Raw genomic sequence first — 24,332 nt, 5'->3', positions numbered from 1 at the left:
TTAAAAATAGTATCTATCATTAGGCTACCTGGCTGGCTCAGCTGGTAGAGCATGTGACTCTTGATCTTGGGGTTGTGAGTTTAAGCCCCATGTTGGGCACAGAGATTACTTAATTAAAAAAAAATTAATAATAGCTGTCATTATTAAGGGTGGTATAGTTAATATTCTAAATTCAGTTCTATTCCATTTATATTTTAAAAATACCTGGGGCACATAATGTTGAGCTAAGGAAGTCTGACACATACTGTATAATTCCACTAATAAGAAGGTCTAGAACAGTCACAACTAATCTACAGTGATAGAGGTAAAAGAAATGGGGTATCAGCTGGGAGCAGAGTATAAGACATCAGCTGAGGTGCTAGAAATGTTCTATGTGTTGATCTGGGTGGTGGTTATGCAGGTGCACAAATGTGAAATCCACTGAGCTATACAATTAGTGCTCCATGTAAGTTCTACTTCAATAAAAAAATAAAAATTAAAACAAAATAAAAAGTAAGAAATGGGGGCTGAAACCAATTAAACTGATTGAACCAACTGATTCCACTAACTTGGTGGTTATGCAGTTTGAAAATAGCTCTAAATACATGTATATCTATATATGTTATATATATCTATATTACGCATATATATGTTATCTCATGTATACTTTAAAAACTTTCCTAGGTCTTAGGATTGAGAAATACTGAATTATTATACTGGCCAGGCACAGGCAAGCAGGGAGAGAACAAAAGAGGGCACAACTCCTGTATGTCTTCATGGGGGAAAAAAATACAGATTTCCAATCAATCAACATTAGACTGAAATAATAGGGGTCTTCTCCTAGGTGTCCGCTGTGTTCACCCGGTAAGTGTAGAAAGTTACTTTTCAAATTCTGGATTGCATTGCATGTTATCTGCTTCATAAACAAAACAAGTTCAAACACTTTGCTTTGAAAAGTTATGAGCCCCCAAACATCCAGACACAAAAAAGCAAATCTCAATGCAAAATATGACACACAGAAGTTCACAGCACAAAAACACATACACACAAGCCAAAACGCTTCCCAGCTTAGTAGGATGTTACAACGGTGGCACTAAAATTAGCTTTAATAGGCAGGTGCTAAAAAGATACTGTGGTAACAGTCAAGGCTTGAAGAAAAACAATACTCTCAAGTCCTAGCCAGGGAGGGAGGTTTTATATTTTAGAAAGGCCATGTTGTCTTAAAGTAAAGGTCAATGCTGAATGCGAGTCTATTTATAATCGTATATAGATAAACCATGTTTTCTATTACAGTGTTTAAGATGTGGGTGTGTAGGGTCTCTGTTACACTGTATTCACAAAGAAAAAGAATAGAATGGCTATAACAGAGCAAGAATATAAATGGCCAGAGAAAACAAAGATATTTCTCTCATTTAAAAGAGAATCATTCATAGATGCATACAAGGAGACAAATACAAGGATATTCATTGTAGCGTTGTTTGTAATAGAAAAAATTGGAAATAACAGAACAGCTAAGATAAAATGCTTACACAGTGCAATAAAAGGGAACTAGATCTATACACCAGCTTGGATGGATCCCAAACACAAGAACAATATGTGAGCGTTTATATAACAGTTTTAAACATATAAAACACAACCATATATATCATTACGATAGGTACATTGGTAAAGATATAGTGATAAAATGAAAGTAATCCCAGAAAACTCATAACAGTGTCTGTCAGCAGTTGAGGTTGTGGGGGAGGAAGGGAGCGGAGGAAGGATGGTGTTTAAAAAGAACTTCAACCACAACTGATGTTTTATTTCTTTAAAAAATATGGAAGCTAAAAGGACAATAGAGGAACAGTGTTGAATCTGGGTCGTGGGAATACAGACAGTTGGTTTGATCTTCTTTGAGCTTTTCAGTAACTTTTACATTTCTCAACATTATTAAAAACAGACATAACTTTTTTTTTTCCATTCGGAGTTACCCAGGAGCAATTTCTAGAACTCAGGTAACCCCTCTTTGGATTAGTGGCAAGACTACCACAGACCATACTCTTTGGAAGTATGCCTATTGACTTGAAAAAGGGGAGCATATGTGTGAACATAGTAAGTACCATGTTAACACGGAACCTCTGGGGCACCTGGGTGGCTCAGTTGGTTAAGCATCCGACTCTTGGTTTAGACTCAGATCATGATCTCAGGGTCATGGGATCACGCCCAGCATCAGGCTCTCTGCTCAGTGTGGAGTCTACTTGAGATTCTCTGACTCTCCCTCACTTTCTGCCTCTCTCTCTCTCTCTAAAATAAATAAATAGGGGCACCTGGGTGGCTTAGTTAGTTAAGCATTGGACTCTTGATTTGGCTCAGGTCATGGTATCAGGGTCATAAGATTGAGCCTGACATCAGGCTCCTCGCTCAGCACAGAGTCTGCTTGAAATCCTCTCCCTCTGCCTCGTGCCCCCACTCTCTCTCTCAAATAAATAAATAAATAAAATTTTTAAAAAACAAAACAAAAAAACCCATAGGAAACTTTATCTGTGCATTTTGGTTATTTCTTTGAAACTTGTGATTTGGTATTAAATATTATGGAGGGGCAAGGACAAAGAATAATAAAGAGAATCATTTATAAGGCACTTTCTGGAAAACAGACTAAAATTTGACTCAGGTCAGTATTTAACCTCACCTCATATTCAGGTCAGAAAATAGAGAGCAGTAACAACAACATCTTTTTAATGATTTACATTGTAATTGTTGATCATTTCAATAGATTTGATCCTGGACAGACTCAGAAAGTGAGAAATATTTCAATACCATTCTACAAAGAGCAGAAGACTTAAGATGTTATTACCTTGGCAAGTTCAGGCAGGTAGCTGTCTAAACCGGAACCAGAACCTTCCAATTTGCTTTGTTCATCATCTGAAATGGCAAAACAGACTACCTGAGTCACTTGTAATAGAATATAGTTTATTTAAAGCAGGAAGTCGAAGGCCATTGCTCTTTTGTACCCCTGAATGCAGTGGTTTTCAACTCTGGACACACTTTAAAAACACCTCAGAGCTTTTTAAAAAATACTGATGCCCAGGGTTGAGAGTCAAACATTTAATAACTGACCCAGCATGGACGCTGTCTAAAAAGAACTGGTGTTAGTTATGAGCACCAGCCCACATGGCCACATCCATCAGACCCACTAGAAGTCAGGCCTGCCCAGGTCCCACCCCAGGCCAACTAAATCAGAGTCTCTGGTGGGACAAAGGAAAGAGAATTTCTTAAAAGCTTCCCAGAACTTCTAAGGTACAGCCAGGGTTGAGAATTACGTGTCTAAGGGCTTGAAATAAAACATGACCTGTCAAGAATATAGCCAGATTTTTCCCACCAAATTATTGCGGCTTCTGCCCATCTTAAGGTCTTAAAATTCTAAAGGATAAGGCTAATGATAAGAGTAATAACTATAGGGGCACCTGGGTGGCTCAGTCGGTTAAGCATCTGCCTTTGGCTCAGGTCATGATCTCAGGGTCCTGGGATCAAGCCCCGCGTCGGGCTCCCTGCTCAGCGAGAAGCCTGCTTCTCCCTCTCCCTCTGCCTGCCCCACCCCGCTTGTGCTCTTGCTCTCTCTCTCAAATAAATAAATAAAATCTTCAAAAAAAAAAGAGTAATAACCATAGTTGGTACTTTAAGTGCTGACTCTATGCCAGGTACTCAACATACATAATCTTATTTAATCTTCCAATCAACCAGCAAGTTTCATTTTATTTCCATTTCACAGATTGGTAAACCAAGGCTCAGAAGATGGAAGTAGCTTGCCCAAGGTCTCCGAGCTGAAAAATGGTATTGCGGAGACTTGAACTCTGGTCTTCCTTTCTGCCCCCAAAGCTGTGGTTCTTCCCATTACATGATTTCCTGATAAAAATGTTATCAGGGTAGTAAATTCCAATGTGATAAAACCTTTGCTGATGAGTTCTCTGTAAAGAGCTCACATCCGCCCCCCCCCCCCCCCGCTCACATACCTGTGCAGTCCGTCCACTTTCTATGCCCTCTGACAAAACTGAAGACACCAGCAAAGTACGCATGTCCCTGAATCTATTTACCTTCGTGAGAGTCTCCGTTTCGCTTCTCTTGCATTGCAGCTTCAAAGTTGAGCTGAAGAATCTTGTTTAGAATTGTGATCCATTCTTCCATTTCTGCTTCACTGTCCGCTGCCAAAAGGTAACTGCTTTTGTCTTGCATCTTGAGCTCAAAAGCAAAACGCCTGACTTTGTTGTTCTGAAATGGAAAAGGGGTAAAAGAGACACATTTTAAGAGAACTGGAATGGTCTTAAAATGTTTTCTTTTTATTATTTGCTGACAAGGGCTACCTCATTGGCACTTATTTAAAAATGTAAGCCCCTTCCCCCCAAGCCCCCACCACTATCTACCTTCCCTTTTGTCTCCATAATTTTATTTTCCCATCTGACACATTATGTATTTTACACATGTATCTTATTTGTTGTCTGTCTCAAGCGGAATGAGAACTTCTTAGGGCAGAGATTTCTTTTGTTCAATGCTACAACTGTATTTCTAGAACACTGCCCGGTACATAATAGGCTCTTGAAAAAACACTGAATGAATGAAATTTCACTGAAAATTTTCAACTCCTCCAGCTCCTTTTAAAAATTATTTTAATAAGGGGCGCCTGGGTGGCACAGCGGTTAAGCATCTGCCTTCGGCTCAGGGCGTGATCCCGGCGTTCTGGGATCGAGCCCCACATCAGGCTCCTCTGCTATGAGCCTGCTTCTTCCTCTCCCACTCCCCCTGCTTGTGTTCCCTCTCTCGCTGGCTGTCTCTATCTCTGTCGGATAAATAAATAAAATCTTTAAAAAAAATTATTTTAATGAAGTAGTGTGTGGTATCACATTTTAAAAAGCAAACCACTATCTATCAGTATGTTTGACTTCCTTTTCTGGAACTTCCCCATCATTTGTGAGTCCCCCAAAGGACACCATGTCTATAGCCTTCCCGCATGCCTCCACTTTTTATATTTATGAAAGAATGTCCAGTTCCAAGTATAAAAACAGTAGCCACATGCATTAAATGATGGAGAACGAATGTGCCGTGATCAGGGTTTCTCAACCTTGGCACTACTGACGTTCAGGGCCAGTAATTCTTTGTTGTGGGAGCTGTCCTATGTACTGCACGATGTTCAGCAGCATCCCTGGCCTTACCCACTACATGCCCGGAGCATAATCCCAGTTGTGAAGATCAGAGCATATCTCTAGATAGTTACAAACCTCCCCTGGTGAGTAAAACCACCTCCCCAAGGGACAGCGCTAGAAAGAAGTTCAGCTCTGAAGACTGTAGCAGATCCCTTGCAAGCACAGACGGAGGACAACCTGTAGGGGGCAGAGTAGCCCTGGCCCACTGGAAGCTAACTGGTTAGCGGCAGTCGCCTAGGGCTCCTCAGCATAGGTGGCAGGGACGGGGTGACCCTCCCCAAGGCATCCATGTTCTTTGACGTGTGCTTCTCAGACACACACAGGATGATGCCACGCCAGGCAAGGCCACACAAACTCACAAGCGCAGACTGCCCGCTGTGGGCGCCTTCCTTCAGGTCAGGGCAAGAATCAGTCAAGAGTCAAAAGATTGGCTATGAAATGTGTTTTCTGTCCCACTCACAACTGTGAAAATAACAAGTTAAAAGTTGGGGGGGGAGGACATTGGGCCTTGCTTCTGCATTGTTTCTCTTTCTCAGCCTCAGCATCCTGATCTGAAAATAAGTGTTATCAACTTCAAGGTTCAAAAATACTTTCAGGACTTAAGATTCTACACTGGATTTCTTTCAGGTCTACTTAAAAATTCCAGTTTATGCATTTCTTTGAAACCACAGCATTAACCAACTACCTTTTTTTTTTTTTTTTACAATGTCCAGAAATTTTTAAAAAACCCACATATAAATGTTGGCACTTAGCTTACAAGCAGATCTGGATAAAAACAAATTACTTAACATTTTTGAAGCCATGGTTACAATTCATTAAATGCTAAACACCATTGGCCACATTGACAAAAAGAATATGAAGGAAGAGATGTCCCCTGAAGTCAGAAGCTAAGGTTATGAAGGCCACTGCAGAGACTGAGTGACAGCCCAGGGATGCTGGACACAAAGATCACCTAAGCACTGTGACACAGGTGACAAAACTCTTAATAGATTTAGTTTTCTTTAAACTTCTTTTAAAAGTCAATGCCAGAAGATTTAACTGAAAAGTAACTTAAAGGTCTCTCAACTCAAGAATACAAATGAAACTCCTACTTGGAATTTCCACGTAAGAAGTTAATTCACTGTCATTGACAATTCACTCTGCACCGTGAATAAACTATTTTCATACAATCTGGTTTCCACCATGGCTGCTTTCAGCTGAGGTGGGGTTACTGGTTGAGAGTCACCCACGTGCCAATTAGCGGTTGACACAAAGATAACTTTCAGTGAACGTTATTTGGTGCTATCATCTTGATCTAGGGCCCAAATACACTTTCGTGTATTCCATCATTTTGAGGGGGGATATCCTGCGGAGTTTTGGGTTTTTTGTTTTTAAGTTGGTTTCCAATAATTGAAAATACCAAGATTTAAATAAAAATTTGTATTTCTGATTTCTTGGGCGGGGGGAACAGATCATCTGGCAACCTTGAGCTAGAGTTCTGCCCAGCAGCACAGGCCACAGCTGAGAGGCGCTGCCCTCATGAGACAGGACCATTTGTGCTCCTGTTTGTCGTAGTTCTCAGCATTCCCTCTTACCCTACATTCAGTCCTCTTCTTTTACTTAATTTTCCTGCTTGGCTCCTACAGACATCGGAGACTGGACTCCTAACTTCTACTTGCTGGCCTGAAGAAGTTAACAGGGTCTGGACTTATTCTCCCATCCTAACTACTAGAAAATGGAACAAAATAGATGAAATAACTGTTTTCAGATATTTGACAACAGGTAGGGCAGGCCTGGGATGCCTGATGGATGGGAAATAAATGAGGTGAGCCCTGGAAGCACCTCAGCACTCTGCTAGAGGCTGTATCTGGGTTGTGGCCCAGGAAGCAGAACCCGGACAGAGTCCTGCAGTCCCCCTGAGTTAACAAAAGTGACCAGAGATCAAGAAGACCAAGGTGGCTACAACATACAGGACACAGTTTCCAAAATGAGAGCTCTCCCAGAGTTCGCAGCACGTAAGACAAGAGAGATCCAAATTTAGTAGCAAACAGTCAGAGTCACACATTCATTACATGTACATTTTCTATTTGTATGTTATGCATTAACAAAAAAGTTTACCAAAAAAACCAAAATGAAGACAAACTAACCTAAATTTCAGGTCACTAGAGGTAAAGAGAAGATGGAGAAGAACAGGGAATAAGAATAACATCAGGGACCCAAAAGAACATGAGCCTCCAGAAGATAACGGAGTATCTTCAAATTCTAAGGTAAATTTCACCTTGGATTTCTACACACAGCCAAACTATCAATCAAAAATGAATGCAAAACCAAAAACATTTCCTGGTAAGTTAATGCTCAAGAAATGAACAACTCAGATATGATTTCTCAGGAAGCTACTTGGAGGATTTGCTCCTCTAAAACAAGAAAGTAAAACAAGACTGAAGAAGACACAGGACCTTGGAAACAGGGAATCCAATGCAGGGAGAAAGAAAGGCAAAGAGTTTTCGGAATGACGGCTATCCAGAGGCGAGAAAGCAATTAGTCTAGATGAGGGCAGGAGGGAGGGCTGCAGGAGCTAAAACCCCACCTTCTATCATGTAATGTTCACAACTGACGAATAAAAAGCAGCAGACATGCCTTATCCAGCACTATGGAGGCACATCCCCAGAAAGAATAGTGAAAAAGGTTGAAAATGATCATTTCAGGGGCGTGAGCAGTGGGGGAGGTGGCGGTGCTGCAGGCAGGAACGTGCATGCAGGGTTACCTTTCTGCACTGTTTTGACTGTTTGACCCAGATTAATGTATTACTTGGATAAGAAAGCAATTTAATTTTGCACATGTGAGTACAAAAACAAGTACACACACCTGAAAGTCAAACCAGACAGCTGTGTCTCCAACCTCAATCGCTGGCCCCACAAAACAACCTTTCTTACAGAACCGAGCTCGGGCCAATGTCATCAGCCAACATTGAGTCATTTTTAGGAAGAATCCTCTGATAATGGTGACTGCATCTCTTGTGAGGAGTTGTCAAGGAGATTGTTCATTAATCGCACAGTGCCCTCTGTATGAGAGCCCCCATGAGAAATGCCTGAATGATCTTCATTCTGAGATGACTCGGACAGCTTCTGACTAATTGGACTGTTTGCATCCGTGTGCACTATGCTGCTAAACGGGTCTCCCAGCTAGAAAGCATAGAGCCCAGTTTGCCACCCACCCACAGCAGGTGTCAGGTGTCTTTAACACCTCTGCTTTTTCCTTGGCTAATTCCTCTTCATCTCCTCCCTACCCAGACTCCTTGTTCACCTTCCTGCTTTCAAACCCACTTTAAATTCACGCGATCCTGTGTTTTACGGATCCTTGTATGTTACTGCCTTAGATCTTCCTGGAAAGTGGCAGGGGAGTGGGTGGATGGATGGGCAGATCGGGAAACTGGCAACTTGCTTTGAAAGACAATTCTGTGAAGGTATGGAAGGACCTACATCAAACTGGTAACAGCAGCTCTCTGGGAAAGGGAGAGATGGGGATCAAAAGGGACCTCTAGTTTATCTGTACAGTCTGATTTTTTTAATAATATGAGTATGTTATGAGTATATTATGCATGATTAAAAATAATTTTTAAGAATGACTCTACAATGGGGGCGCCTGAGTGGCTCAGTTGGTTAAGTGTCTGACTTCAGCTCAGGTCATGATCCCAGGGTCCTGGGATGGAGTCCCACATCTGGCTCCCTGCTCATCGGGGAGCCTGCTTCTCCCTCTCCCTCTGCTCTTCCCCCCACTCATGCTCACTCATTCTCTCTCTCTCAAATAAATAAACAAAATTTAAAAAAAAAGAATAACTCTAAAACTGCAATAGCACTATGATATCAAAAATATCCAATATTGGCTGAATTCTTACCATGTACCAGCACTGCTCCACACTCTTTACATACATTAATTAATCCTCTCAGTAACCATATTTGACAATTACCCCTATTTAACAAATGAGGAAACTGAGGGACAGAGAGGATCAATGATGTCTCCAAGGTTATACAACTAGTAAGTGGTAGAGCAGGGATTTGAACTCAGTCTGGATCTGAAACCCAGTCTTTTGACTACCCTGCTACTGGTACTATGATTGTAGTGAGAGGCTCAGAACTGTTCTGGATATTTCCAAATCAATTCATCCAGACCTCTCAGTGGACCCTATTAAGGAAACATGATCATTACACACATTTCGCATATGAAGAAACTTTTGGTAACAGCCTGTCCAAGGTTACACAGCTGTCAAGCGGCTGAGCCATATCTCAAACACAGGAACTCACACACCAGGGCGCTAGGCCCAATACAACAGAACTCTGCTGGCTTTATGTGCCAAGCTTCCACCATGAGGAAAAACAAGGCTTTACTCACCTGACAGTCAGCTAGTCTATTTCCACCTCAAATACTGCCACTCTTGGAAGTGTTTGCTTAAATCTGCTCATTCACAGATGGCACTCTTACAGATGAGAAAACTTGACGACAGAACCCTATTCATATTTACCTGAACCACGCCCATACAGGAATCCAGAAATATTGATCCTTTGGGTTCTTTGGAGATCTTTTCATCTTTATAAAAATTCAAATTGTAGGATCCATCACCGAGTTGAAGCAGGTGGAAAAACCGTCTTTTAAATGACTGAGAGAAGAATACACACACAGCTATTGTTTCAAAATGAAAAGAGTCACAATGTCTACCTATAACTCACAGCTGTATACATATGTAAAAACCACTTCTATTCTCTCCAAAACAAATCCAGTTCTGGCCAACGCCCCAGGTAATGGTGAGTTAAGACTCTCCATCACATTTAATAATTTCAGTTCATTTAAATTCTGAGGCGGTGGTTCACTTAACATGCATGGGTCATTTTTCTCACCCACAGAATTTGATATTTTTACATAACCACCCAAAAGCAGTGCAATGAGTTCCAATTTGGGATGCAGCACAGAAGGATGGAAACTTTCTCAAATCCCCAGGGTTTCTTGCTCACACAGAACAGGAACTTTTCTCTGCCTCGTGACACTGAATGATTTTCCAGCCTCAGGATTATGATGATCAGCATTCCCCCTGAACTCTTTTTTATCTCCCTGTCCATCCTATCTCCCTTCCATTATTTCTCCTCTTTATTATTTATCCTGGTCTTTCTCTGGTTCTCCTTCTCTCCTGAATGGCTTTTTATACTAGTTTTGCTCTTCTCTTTGCAACCCCCTTCCAATTCAACAGTTTTCCCTTTAGACCTCAAGTTTTGCCTTTCCTGACCTTGTCACAGTAGACATCCCCAAAGTGATTAGATTTAGCCCCTGGGTGATGAGATCCTCTCTTGCAGTGGACACAGCGAAGAAAGCCCATGTCGGCGACTGCACCTTCGCACCAGCCCAATGATGGTCTCATCATGCTGATGGTCGGGGGGTGAAGCAGGGGAAGTGGGGGGAAGGGGGACGGTACCAATGGGGATCCATCACCAGGGAGGCATCTTACTAACCGACAGTGTCACTTTTGTCAGGAAGAACAGCATACCCATTCATTTAGAGCATTATTCCCAAGACCTATAGCAGAGAGGGTTTAACGAGAGGGGGATGCAGGGTGATGGGCCGCCTTACCCTCATGGTCACGCTTATCGCACTGTTCACGTTGCCTTTGTACAGCCACCCGTGCTTGGTGATCCCGCCCTTCTGAGAGCCGAGGGAGGCAGCATCCTAGGAGAGAAGGCAAACCACAGTCGAGCTCCCATTACTACTAATCTTACTGGCTGTGAGTTTGGTCAAAGGGAAAATCATTCCACTGGTGCCAGGTGGCCCCATCCTGCCCCTTCCCTGGAGTCACCATCTGCCGCGAGTCACTCTGGAGTCTATTTGGCAGTAAAAGAGAGGGAGAAGCCTAAATTCCTGAAAATGCTCTAGCCCATTTAAAGGCAAAGCTAGTTTCAGTCCAAATTTTTATTTTTAAGTGTTTAATGAGCCACAGAAAGTACATACCATACTTGACCGCTCAGGTTGTAAGGTCTTGCCTGGTTTCATGAAAAATGTTTTCAAATTATACTCCCCTATAATTGGAGGACAAAAGCAAATTCCTGGAAATCTTCCCAGAGACTCGGTTCACGGGAAGGTGAATGAAGAAAGGAAGGAAATGAGAGGCACCAGAGAAAGGAGGGATGAAAGAAAGGGACGGGGCAGCAGCACGGAAGGAAAGACAAACACGAAGGCACAGAGACAGCAGAGAGGACAGGAGTCAGAAAAGTGCAGGGACATAGCCAGAAAAACAAAGAAACTCTCTGCTGCAGGTTCTGACTCCAGCTGTGGGCTCCAGTGTAGAGAGGTGAGCACGGGGCCGCCGGCTGCGCTGAAAATACGTCAGGCATACACTTGTACATCAGACGGACAGACAGATGACATGTGTCCACACACACATACACAGTGTGGCCAATCTGCTGCACCCTGGCCCAGGGCCCTCCACGCTCTCTCTCGTGTGGCTCCTTTGTGGCCTCCTTGCCCCTCTAAGGCAGTGTCCGCTGGACACATCAGTGCATTCAGTGAGAAGAGAGGGCCACATGGAGTCACGTTACCTGACTCACACTTCCGAAGACTAGTCTCTAATAATGATCTTTCTTGCATAATCAAGTAGACAGTTGCAGAAAAACACATCTTATGTTCTGTTTTAGACCATTTCAGTATTAATATTGGTGGTTTTACTGTTATTATTAGCAATAAGAGAAATAACTTACCTGTCTAGGATCTTACAGTTTGTTGTGGGTCCTTACGTGCATTACTTCAATTGGTTCTCCTCTTACTAATAATCAGCACCAAGTCTTTTTTAAATATCTTTTTGTTTTGGATGACCACTTAACTCTTCCCAGAATTATTTTAGAAGTAGTTTCTAAAATAATTTGCTACCATGGACATTTTAACATTCTTGAATGGCCGGTATTATGGTTTAGCTGACAATAAATAATTAAATAAATAAACCCTTCCCCCGCCCCCAACTCACAATGAGGCATCTAAAGTTGAATAGGGGAGAAGGAGAAATTCAGAAACCGGTTACACTGACTTTTTATTAGGTTTCACTTGCTCAGTCACCTTAATGCCCAGCTCTCTTTATGCACTTCTCCAAGAGTAGGGGAAGTGGGCTTGTTTAAAGAAAAGACAGAAAAAGAAAAGCTTCTTAGTACCATGTGTTTCATTCAAAGCCATTACTGAAGAAAGAGCCAATTATTTTATTTAATTTTTTTTTATTATATTATGTTAATCACCATACAGTACATCCCTGGTTTCTGATGTAAAGTTCGATGATTCATCAGTTGCGTATAACACCCAGTGCACCATGCAATACGTGCCCTCCTTACTACCCATCACCAGCCTATCAAAAGTCTACTGCTGGCCAGTTTGTCTCAAGATATCCTGTTGAAAAACAACCTAAACTTAAGGTCTGAGTAATCTTGATATTTTTTAACAATGTAGCCAAATCTTATCCAGGCCTTTGAAAATGATCTCAGAACAAATAAACAAGACAGGAAGAACTTGTACTGCTAGGCAGTCAAGTTGAAAGGGAGAACTAACTTCAATCAATCCAACAATACATTTAAAAAAAAATTCTTCCCCTGTTTCAAGAAACATTCCAATTCCTCTTTTGGCTAAATGTTGGTAATTTTCCAACCAATCCTGCAAATCTGTAAACTAAATCAATTTTTAAATCTGCAAGTGATCACCTACCTCATCTTTGTCAACTTCTTCATCGACTTCATAGACATGAACTGGAAGTTTATCCAACTTGGCCACTTTGCTATAAAGAGAAAAAAGAAATCAGTTTTATAATCCATGTGTTTCTTCCCCTATCAGAGGAACCAACATCTAACAAATCCAAAGCTGGCCCACTCAGCTGAAGAATAAAGACAATCGGCACTACTGCTCCGCAAAGTGGCTGACCCAAGAGTTAGAGAGCCCCTAAAAGCCAAGCAGAAGAGCTGGCATAGATATATTAAAAATGGGAAAGTGTAGGGGTGCCTGGGTGGTTCAGTTGATTGAGTGTCCAACTCTTGATCTCAGCTCATGGGTTCAAGCCCCATGTTGGGCTCCATGGAGCCTACTTAAAAAAAAAGAAAGGGGGAAAGTGTATTAATAAATAAAGACTTGGTAAAATAATTTTTTTTAAGATTTATTTTATTTATTTGAGAGAGAGAGAGGGCATGAGTGGGGGAAGGGGCAGAGGGAGAATCTCAAGCAGACTCTGTGCTGAGTGCAGGGCCCGCCTTGGGGCTCAATCTCACAACCCTGAGATCATGACCTGAGCCAAAATCAAGAGTCAGATGCTTAACTGACTGAGCCACCCAGGCACCACAGTGTAGTAACTTTTCAAATGAAATTTGTAAGAGAAAAGAGAAAATGGGGTTGTGGCCTTTAGAGTGGGAGGCACGGTCTCGACGATGACCGTGTTAACAACAAAAGCAACAACAGTGGACAGCATTTACTAAACAGTATGTTCGAAGCACTGGGCTTCACGTGTATTATCTCCTTCAGTCCTTTAGATGGTCGGGGCTGGTGTCAAGACCATTTAATAGATGAGAAGACTGAGGCTCACAGAGGGCACAGTGAGCAGAGGATGCAGGCAAACAGAATCTATGTTCTTAATCACTGTTAGAAACCTCCCTGTCTTTCTTACCACACAACTGGAAAATTATTAATGCCAAGGTGAAATCGACCAGTGGTAAAAGTATCCCATCCAGTAAGTTCACTACATCTCACAGTCCAGCTCTGTGATAGCCAGGAGAATAGTATGAACCAGACTATGAGTTGGAGATAGGCTAATCCAATCAAATGGAAAGAACTTAAAAATCCCCAAATAAGTATTGGGTAAATATAGAACAAAGGAGCATAGGCATCTGGAGAAGATAATGCTGAAAGGGAGTGTTTTAAGCTGAGGTTCAAAAAGAGTCAATCTGGGAAGTTGGCTGAACACTCCTAAGGAGTGGCTGAACTACACAAAAAGGAAAAACAAACAGCTAGGTCCACTGAGAAGAGTTTCAACGGTTCAATCTCACAGATGCCACAAAACAGAGAAAAATGTATTAACAGGGTCTCCATTATAGGTAAAATTTTCATTGGCGATGGTTACTTTGGAAATACAACCCATCACTATTTGATTTTGATTTTCATAATCAGCTACACCTAAATTTACCAACTGCGTCATTCAGGATGTACCATTTGGTAACATAACCTCTCAAGGCAAGACCTACCTACCCATGGTTCACTTTAATAACCACTAATCAATACAAACACACTTATTTTTGGTGTATTCAAAACGTGCTAATACTTTAAAGAAGGTAAAGAAAATAGTCTGGGGAAATGTCTGCTCTTTGATTTACTTTTTTTTAACATAAAATTTATTCAGTATAAAATGCTTGTTATTTCTCTTCAAAATATTCTTTCAAAGATAAAACACACTGTAGCATTTGTATTTTCTTTGTCTTCTATTTCTCACAGAAAGTACTTTACCTGTTATGTTTTATCAGTGGTATCCTGAAAAGAACCACTGGCCATAACTAAGCCATCCATGTGTTTTTACCACTTACCAAGCCGAGAGTGCTAGGTTTGAGTCCTATTATCAAATACCCTGGAAATAACAGCTATTCCATACACATATGAACCATCTAGAAATATTTTGTCCAATTACTCTGATCGCATATGAAGTTACATACCTCCCTAAGCATTTCAAGTGCAAAAAATTGTTGCCCATGTGTATAACCCCACCTTGTGTGGTCTGACCATTTACTCACTTTGGAAGCTGTCGAAACTCTCCTGAGTAATCTTCAAATTTATAGTTCACAAGATGCCAGTCAGAGTTATAGGTTTTGATGCACTATGGGGGGGGATAAAAAATAGAAGCATAAGATGAAAAGAAAAAAGATAATGTGATGGCTTCTGGAGAACGTTTGGGAAGGTTTATGAATGCACATCCACACAAACATCAAAAAAAAAAAAAAAAATGCTTTCACCTCCACCCTCTCGTGCCTGAAATTCCACCATCAGAGGTTCCTGTAAAGCTTAAAAAAATCACTAAAACATTACCCCTGGGAACGGGGTCACTTTAAGCTACCGTCATTCACGATCAGAGAGCAGATTTTACAAGGGGGCAAACTTCACCTCAGTTCTGCACTTACATAACAAACAGTGCACTGCTTCTGCCTTCAAAGCCCTTGGTTCTTAAGAAGTCATGTGCCCTCGACTAGAAGGAGAAAGTGGATGGAAAGTGCGAACCTAAAGACCTTTCATGGTGTTTACCAACGTTACAACTTGCTCTGTTCTGAAGTATACTATAAATCTGCCGTCGGTTTTTCCTTCCATTTGTAAGGACCATAGTGAGGTTATTAGGAGAAAAGATTCAGAGTCCAGTTCACAGTGGCATCGCAATGTCACCTTGTATGCGCACCTACACGCACGAACCAAAGTAGGGAGCTTTACCTTCTACCATGACGCCAACCTACCCGCTGCTGTAGCGCCCAGGGTTTGACCTGAAGCTACTTGGGCATCAACCTGCCCAAAGACACCAAGACCCTCCTCTGTCCCTGAAAGCCGGAAACAAATCTCCCATATGAAAATTACTCTCTGTACTAAGAAGTAAAAACAATCCTTATCACCAGAGGAAGAGACTTTAAAGTTGAGAAAGCTACAGAAATAAGCCTCATCATTTTTTTCTCATCTACTACCTTACAGTTCCTTACTAATTAAAGCTCCCAAACACCTGTCTTCTTTACCCTGTCAATTCCTCACAAATTTATTGTCTTTTTGTCTAAAATGTATAAAAACTGCCTGCCTTGGGCATTTCTTGGGGTTTCAGTTTCATTATTGGACCTCCATGTGCACATAATAAAATTTTGGGTTTTTTCCCTCCTGTTAATATTTCTCATATCAATTTAATTCCTACACCAGCTGGAAGAAACCCTGGGGGGAAAAAGTAAGCTTCTACGTCCCCTACATTGCATTAAACTACCTTACTACCCAACAGACTCAATGGACCAGCACGATGTCTTTCACTCATCTACCCAGGATGATCCACTAAGCAGCGTGCAGACTCCAAAGATTATAAGGCCGCATCCGCCAGAACTTCAAATATGAATGAGTCAAAATCAATAGGGGAAGCGTTCAATTAAGTTACCATCAGCTTAACTGATTTTCTGTACAGTCAGCTCTTGGCTACACGTATGTAAACTTGCGTGCAGAAAAACGCTGCATGAGTGAGTGAAATAAGTAAGTGAAGAGGCACTGCCACGTACTGACGTCTTACCTAGCTGACTTGACTCTGGCTGTGATCCACATCATGACCAACGTCTCTGTTCTGCGTACTTCACTTCATCGTTTAGATGGCCGACCTTATCGGTTTCACAGCTCATGCCCAAAGGCCTTCTGAAGCAAACTCCCCTCCACACCAAAGTCATGAATATAACTACAACGACAATATCGAGTGCCTCTCTCGTGCCAGACTCTATGCTAAGCACTCTACAGGCAAGGTCGTGAAGGGCGGGCAGTGTAAGATTTTTGTTATCGTTTTGAAAGCAGAGAAGGGTTAGGAGGAGAGGTGGATGGGGGAGCTGAACAACTTTTCAATCTCTTTGCCAGATAGTAATAAATGTTTTTAAATACTATTTCATTCTTGTAAATGCTTTCCTAAAATACCTTCAAAGCATTTTCACATTAAGAACATCGGACATCCACACTCAAAATTACATTCCAAACCAAGTGTGATTTCAGAATTACCTGCAGGTTTGGGTTTTCCCACTATTCTCTCTAGGTCCCTTAGCCCAGACAGGTCAAGTCTGACCAGGTGTGACACAGGCTTGTGCACGCGCTCCTATTCTCTGTTCAGCTTTCTGAACAAGCTCGGCAACTAAAATCATACCACCAAAGTCTCCAGCAGGACGTTAAACCTCCTCTGAAATATGACACGTACCTGCCCAGCTAAACAATAAACAAATAAGCACACACTTGTATACAATCAGTGCATTTATGAATGCAACACCTGAGTGCCCAGATTCTTAATATCTTAGGTAAAATGGGTAAGAAAGATAATTGTCATGTTTCAATATTTTACATTATAAGAAACTATAAGAAACACGGTTAAGCAGTTAAACACAGGTAGCCAGAGAGTCATTCATTTACTATGCCCTTGTTGACAGTGCACAGCTAGCTTCTAAGGCTGAAGCATAGAATAAAGCGAGCAACCCCACCCCTCCGGGGATGTAGAAAAGTCTGGGAGATGAGGGGTTACATCAGAAATCAGCATCCAGAGAACTGTAACTCTAGAAAGACAGGGATCCCACTGGCTGATTTCATGACTGACCTTTCAAACTTGCGAAATTCAATAATATTTTGAAGTTAATACTGAAAGGTTTTTGAAGTTGTTTTAGAAAGAAAGCCATTAGGTCATTCTCGGCTGGACCAGAGGATGGAGAGGAAGTGCTGTTTCACTCCACCCTAGTGGCAGGGTCCCAAGAGGCCTGAGTCCTGCTGCTCTGGCAGCATAGCTCGAAGCTGTTACTGCTCAACAGGCGGTGACTGAAGAACTGAATGGAGAGTCGTCCCTCCAAAATCGTATTTCTTAAGCAATTGGGAGAACTGAATTAGTAATCAGTAAGTTGCTCCATGTTTTAAAATAGCAGGTCAACAAAATTCTTTCTGCAAAAGGCCAGATCGTAAGTACTTTCAGCTGTGAGGGTCACGTGGTTGCTGCGGCAAACACTCAACTCTGAGTTATAATGTGAAAATAGTCACAGTAACGAAGGCGTGTGGCTGTGCTGCAATAAAACTTTATTTACAAAAACAGGCTGCAGGCCAGACGTTGCCTGTGGGTCCGTCACAGTTTGTCTACGTCCTGTTTTAAAATAAACATTTAAGACTATATAAACATATCTGGCTCTCTTTGTCCGGAATTAATTTTACTAATATCGTAGCAAGGAAGAAAGACAAGAAGTTCTTTTCAGAAGGATGAAAGATCATTACTTTTACAATTTTAAACACATATTTAATTTTTCGAAAATCTCAGTGGAAACTAAATATTGTGACCATGATCTTGTTATTTTAATTGGTCTTCACTTTTAAAAGCATAACTTCCCTGGGGTGGGCAAACTTACTGATGGGCATACGTATCATCTAAAAAGCAACTAGAAAAATAGGGATAAAAATGCCTTATTTTTAAATGAAAGAGCACTTCAAGAAACAAAATTAAAAGACCTAATTAGTTCATGTTATCTAAAAGCACCTGGAAGAAGAAACAAACACCCCAAGGCCGGGGTGGGAGGGGAGCAGTCTAAATGCAGTAACTTCTCTCTCCTCTTTAACAAGATAATCATTATTTGTTCAAACAAGAATGACAATAATCGTACATTGATCAGAGATAGTGAGGCCCCGCTCATTATCATCTGGCACTTCATGAGTATTGAACTAGTCTTGAAAATAAGTTACGTGTACAAACATATAAATGAAGTAAACAAATACATAAATGTATGCTAAGTCTCAGCTGAAAATAATCTCAATATCAAAGCCTCCACCAAAGATTCCCAGTGAGTTCATAAGAGTTACCCCTATTCTACACCTGTAAGTTCTGTAGAATTCATGTTTTAAACAGCCATCAGAAATGACCCATTGACATTTCTGTCTAAGCTTCAGACTCTGAAAACCCCATATTATTCTCCTGTTTTAACTTCCACTATAAAAGTGTAATTACATCTTTGACACTTTCTTGAAAATATCATCGAAGTTTAAAGAAGGGGGCGTGTTAGCAAAAAATGGCTTTTAAAATAACGTGTAAATTAATGTAGAAAAGCACATTACCTCCGTAACAAATAAGCTCTGTGCTTCCTCTTGCGCGTCTGCAGGAACCGTGGAGCACATGTACCGGCCCTGTCGCCTCAGAGTGGCTGTCTGTGGAGGAAAGCAGAGGGTTTGGTTACTCCGAGATGGAAAGGCGCCAGTCAGCCTCGGGGTGCAGCGGGGCCTCACAGGGACACATCATTTCGGTCTCTGCCAGCCCTCTGCTTCTTCCTCCTTGGGTCATGCACAACAGATCCCTTTGGGCACCAGTAAGTTCAAAGTCCTGTGCGCGGCAATGGCTCCTCCTTCTTTCTGGGTCAGGGGCATACAGCATAATGTTTAAGGCATACAGCATAATGTTTAAGGCATACAGCATAATGGTTTGCTTTACATCTGTTGTGAAATGAGGACTACGACAGGTTCGGCTAACGTTCATTTTCCCATATACGGTAAAAAGAAAAGGGAAAGGGAAAAAGACCTTTCTCCTTGTGATCCTTGAAATCTCCTAGGATTTACTGTCTTAAGAACTTTCCCATATATCATTCAGCCATATTCACAGTAGTCATCATGCAGTACATCACACCCCTAGTGCTTATTTATCTTACAAATGGAAGTTTGGACCTTCTGACTCCCATTCTCCAATTCTTTCTCCCCCTACCCTCCACCTCTGGTAACCACAAGTCTGATCTCTTTTTCTATGACTTCTGTCTTGTTTTGTTTTATTCCACATATAAGTGAGATCACACAGTATTTATCTTTCTCTGTCTGGCTTATCTCACTTAGCAAAATGCCGGCAAGGTCCATCATGTTGTTGCAAATGGTAGAATTTCCTCATTTCTAATGGCTTAATATTATTCTGTTGTAAATATATACCACAACTTCTTTATCCATTCATCTATCAATGGACACTTTAGTTGTTTCCATGTCTTGGCTCCCGTAAATAATGCTGCTATAAACACTGAGGTTCGGATATCTTTTTGAATTGTTTTCATTTCCTTTGGATATAGTCCCAGAGATGGGATTATTGGGGGTCATACAGTAGTTCTACTTTTAATTTTTTGAGGATCCTCCATACTCTTTTCCATAGTGACTTTACTAAATTACAATCCTACCAACAATGCACAAGGGTTCCCTTTTCTCCACATCCATGACAGCATCTGTTATCGCTTGTCTTTTTTTTTTTTTTTTCTTTCTTAACATGTTACGCCAATAGCTTTATTTACTTATTTTTGTTCTCTCTTATCTTTTGGATGACACCCATTCTAGCAGACAGGAGCTGGTATCTTATTGTGATTCTAATTTGCATTTCCCTAATGATTAGTGATGCTGAACATCTTTTCATGTACTTGTTGGCTTTTTGTACACCTTCTTTGGAAAAAATGTCTGCTCCCATCCTTTGTCCTTTTCAATGTGGGTTATTTGTTTTTTTGTTATTGAGTTGCATGAGTTCTTCATGTATTTTGGATATTAACCCCTGGATATATGGTTTGCAAACATTTTTTCCCATTCAATCGGTTGTCTCTTCCTCACTTTATTGATGGTTTCTTTTGCTTTGCTGAAGCTTTTGAGTCTAGTGTGGTCACAATTGTTTACTTTTTATTTTGTTGCTTTTCAAAGTACCATACCCCCCCCCCCAAATCATTACCAAGACTCATGTTAAGGAGCTTTATTCCAATGTTTTCTTCTTGGAGTTTCATGATTTCAGGTCTTACATATAAGTCTTTAATCCATTTTGAGTTCATTTCGTGAGTATTGTAAGACATGGGTCCAGCTTCATTCTTTCACTTGGGAGCAGCCAATTATCCCAGCACCATTTATTTTCTCTTCTCCATTCAGTATTCTTGGCTCCTTTGTTAAATATTAGTTGTATACACTTGGGTTTATTTGGGGCTCTAGATTCTGTTCCATCGGCCTATGCGTCTGTTTTTATGCTGGTACCATAGGATTTTGATGACTACAGCTTTATAAGTAGAGCTTGAAACAGGGTGTGTGATGCCTTCTGCTTCGTTCTTCTTTCTCAGGATTTCTTTGGCTCCTTGGGGTCTTCTGGGACTCCATATAAGTTTTGGGAGTGTTTTTTCTACTTCACATTCATCTCTTAGTTGCCTTTTGTCTCTGTTCTTGTTCACTGACACATCCCCAGTGCCTAACCAGCCCAGTAACCAGACAAGCAGAAGGTGCTCCATCAATAGCTGTTGAATAGATCTATGAACTGTGAATGCTACCACCCCTCCTTAACACTAGAACTGTTTTCATGTTTCAAGAGGATTAATACTTATTTTAAATAATAAAATGCCTCATGACTTCAGGCAGTAGCACATCCACCCTAATTAGGGTTATTTGGGAGGTACTGTTTTGTCAATATGGGGAAACTGAACCTCAGGCTTCAGAAAGAAATGTTCTAGATTTTTTCTCCTGAGGACTGTAATCCTTGGATACTATTAACAGATCATAGTTACAAAAACAGCATACATGAAAACATTTTGCTAAGAGAATCTACCCTGTCGTAGCTCTTCGTGGCTATTTAAGCTGGGATCTCCCAGCATTTGTCCCAAATGTTTTTCTTCTTCCTTTGGTTGGAGGAAACTTTAGGCCAAATCTGTGATCCCTCCCCTCCAGCACAGGTAGAAAACTTCACCGCATATATTTTATATATAATTTAATTTTATTTCCTGCCCCTGTTTTCTCAATGTTGTGCTTCCTTCACCTATTTTACTGATTTTTGCATAGTGCCAATCTTTGAAAGTAATCTTAAACCCTGTTTTTAGAATAAGTCCCCTTATTCTGAGGGAAGGGAAAGAAGGAACTCCATTCTCCACTGAAGTCCTTCATGGGTGAATTACTAATTCATTCAGCCTCTAAGAGGTCTTTGTAACCCTTGCTCTTGGTTTCTTTACAAATATCACAAATGGTGACCCTTATTTCTCACCTCTTCCCATGAAATACCATAGAGGTATGTGACAACAAGCACTGAAGAGGCATAATCTATTTTTTAAAAGTTTCCGAGTAACAAGTGATTCTAAGAGGTTGTCAAAACTATTAAAAATCAGGAATAATATAAGAAAAGGGGAATTGTTCAAGAAACTGTGTATGCTTCAAAGAAGGATTCACTCTACAGCCCTGCCCATCTTGATGTATTTGGGTCTATCAAGATTTTTGAAACTAATTATTATACTTTAAAAGAAATATTCAGGAAATGCTCAGGTCAAGAAATGAGACTATTAGAGGCATTTCCAGCCCATTTCCCATCACAGCACTAGTCAAAAGAAAAAATTTACTACAGCATTCTCCCGGCAGAATTACCAACTCAAGAAACTTTAATTATGTGACACTTTTCCAAATGCCTCTAAGGTGAGAGAAATAGGATATGGATCTTTCTGATTCTTGCAGATCAGAGTGCCATTATTCTCTCACTTTATAAAGAAAACAACTTTAATCATTCTAGAGAGACCTGACCTTTAACAGATAAGAGAGCACTGGGCATAATTAAACCAATTGTCTATGTGTTTATTTACTACCCACCAGTACCAGAGTACTAGGTTTGAGTCCATTACCGATCAAGTACTAGCTCTGATTTTGACAAAGCTTAGTTTTCTGACAAGAGCCCTTTGCTCCCTCAGAGACTTCATCCAAATAAATTTAATGCATTTCTTAAAAACCGTTCACTTAACTGAGACATACTTCTGTAGTACATATCTAGCTTAAATGTTATTTTTATGTCTATTTCTTATTGTATACAAAATTGGATGTTTTAGATGATCTCTTTTAGATAGATGGCTGCTATCCTTCCCTATACATGCATGCTGTTCCTCACACCAAAAGGTAGAGACGATTTCCCTCTCCTTGAATCTAGGCTGGCTTTGACCAATCCAATGAAGTGGAAGTGGCATTCTGCCAGTTCCAAACTTAGCAAACTAGTAGCTCTGTTCTTCCTTCCTGGAAGACAACCACCACATTAAAAGTTTTACTACCTGAGACCACTATGCTGTGAGTAAGGCCAAACTAGCCATATGGAAAGGCCAGATACAGAAAGATGCCCCGTCAGCCCACAGCTGGTTTTAGCCAAACTGGTAGAAGTACCATGATATACGTGAGGAAGCATTCCAGACCCTGCAGATAGCAAGTCAAGCGGAACTACCTAACTGAGCCTTGATCAGATTTCAGAATTGTGAGAAATGATAAATTATTGCCCTAAATTACTAGGCTTTGGAGTGGTTTGTTATCAGCAATAAATAACTGTAACAGTTAAGAGATAGGACCATGTCCTAATTAACATACTGAAGAATACTGCTGTTTTCATGAAAATGTTTTCAAATACTAATCACAATATAGAGTTAGGGCAGAAGCATCAAGGGGACACGCGAAGCTGCAATCTGGTTTCCACATTCACCTTTCCTAGGACATTTGTCAGTGTCCGAAGAGTGGACAGGTAAGATAGAGAAAGATGTCTGTTGGACTTTAGGAGTGAATATCAATGTCTTCTCTTCCCCCAAAACATTGTACTGATCATTTTAGGGCTCAGCGTAAGTATCATTTCATCCATCTATCCATCCATCCATCCTTTACTGAGTCACTACTTACTACCACCAGACACAGAACTAGCAGCTGGAGACACCAAGTATGATAAAGTGTACTTGCTGTACCTATAAAGCTTATAGTCTGATGACAGAGGAAGAGGAGGAAATAAAGTATTAAAGTGCTATGAGTACTACAGAAGAATATGAGAGAAAGGGGCACAGAAGCACACGCTGATATGAGAGGAAAGAGGAAGGGAATCTAAACCCAACAGGGAGGAGAAAAGGACATCAAGAAGATTGTACGGGATAGTACAAGTTGTATTCAGTACAAAGTGGGCAGAAACTTGAGAGTTAAAAGAGCAGAATCAAAACATAATGAATTAGATTAGCTCTTTGGACACACAAAAGAGACCCATTAAATCCTAGAACTACAAATACATCCTATGCCAAAGGAAAAACTGCCCAGAACTCTAATTAAACTTGAATTAAAAAACACTGAAGAATGAAAAACCCCACCAACCTATAGCCCAATCAATGGTTTTAACTCATCTGGGGAAAGAATGAGCGAACAGAAAGAACAGGTCTTGCATAAGCAGAGCAATTTCATCAGTGTCTTTATCCCCACTTAAAAGGAAAAGTTGGAATCTATTGGCTGGGCCACCGGGGCACCATTAACATTGGACTTGGCACCAATGAGGAGCCACCACTTGATGTCCTCAGGTCCCAAGGTCTTCCCACTCCTTGCTGAGTCCAGCCTCACCAATTCACTTGTTTATAATGTGATTCCCATTTAGACTTTGCTAAGGAGAGAGAGCTGACACAGCCAATGAATGTATTCTGATCTGCTTTTTAATTCTAATTCTCAAGGCTC

The 24,332-nt window shown here is 40.9% G+C and overlaps 1 protein-coding gene across 26 annotated transcripts in view; it reads right to left on the bottom strand.

Moving 5' to 3' along the window:
* DOCK9 (dedicator of cytokinesis 9) overlaps positions 1-24,332 on the bottom strand; it is a 278,727-nt gene that overhangs the window by 113,092 nt on the left and 141,303 nt on the right. For all 26 annotated transcript variants that reach the window (XR_008957647.1, XM_026493511.4, XM_057307495.1 and 23 more), the window contains exons 3-9: positions 18,966-19,055; positions 14,915-14,997; positions 12,855-12,924; positions 10,749-10,844; positions 9,652-9,786; positions 4,050-4,224; positions 2,813-2,880 (exon numbers count right to left, since the gene is read on the bottom strand). Coding sequence is in view for 25 of the 26 variants with exons in the window: in XM_026493511.4 (XP_026349296.3) it covers positions 2,813-2,880; positions 4,050-4,224; positions 9,652-9,786; positions 10,749-10,844; positions 12,855-12,924; positions 14,915-14,997; positions 18,966-19,055 (717 nt within the window). In the remaining variant the exon portion in view is untranslated. The remainder of the gene's footprint in view (positions 1-2,812; positions 2,881-4,049; positions 4,225-9,651; positions 9,787-10,748; positions 10,845-12,854; positions 12,925-14,914; positions 14,998-18,965; positions 19,056-24,332) is intronic.

This window comes from Ursus arctos, unplaced genomic scaffold (genome assembly GCF_023065955.2).
Source record: "Ursus arctos isolate Adak ecotype North America unplaced genomic scaffold, UrsArc2.0 scaffold_10, whole genome shotgun sequence".
NCBI classification, from domain to species: domain Eukaryota; kingdom Metazoa; phylum Chordata; class Mammalia; order Carnivora; family Ursidae; genus Ursus; species Ursus arctos.
The sequence above is the reverse complement of the archived record's forward strand: the minus strand, read 5'-3'. Positions and strand labels throughout refer to the sequence as shown.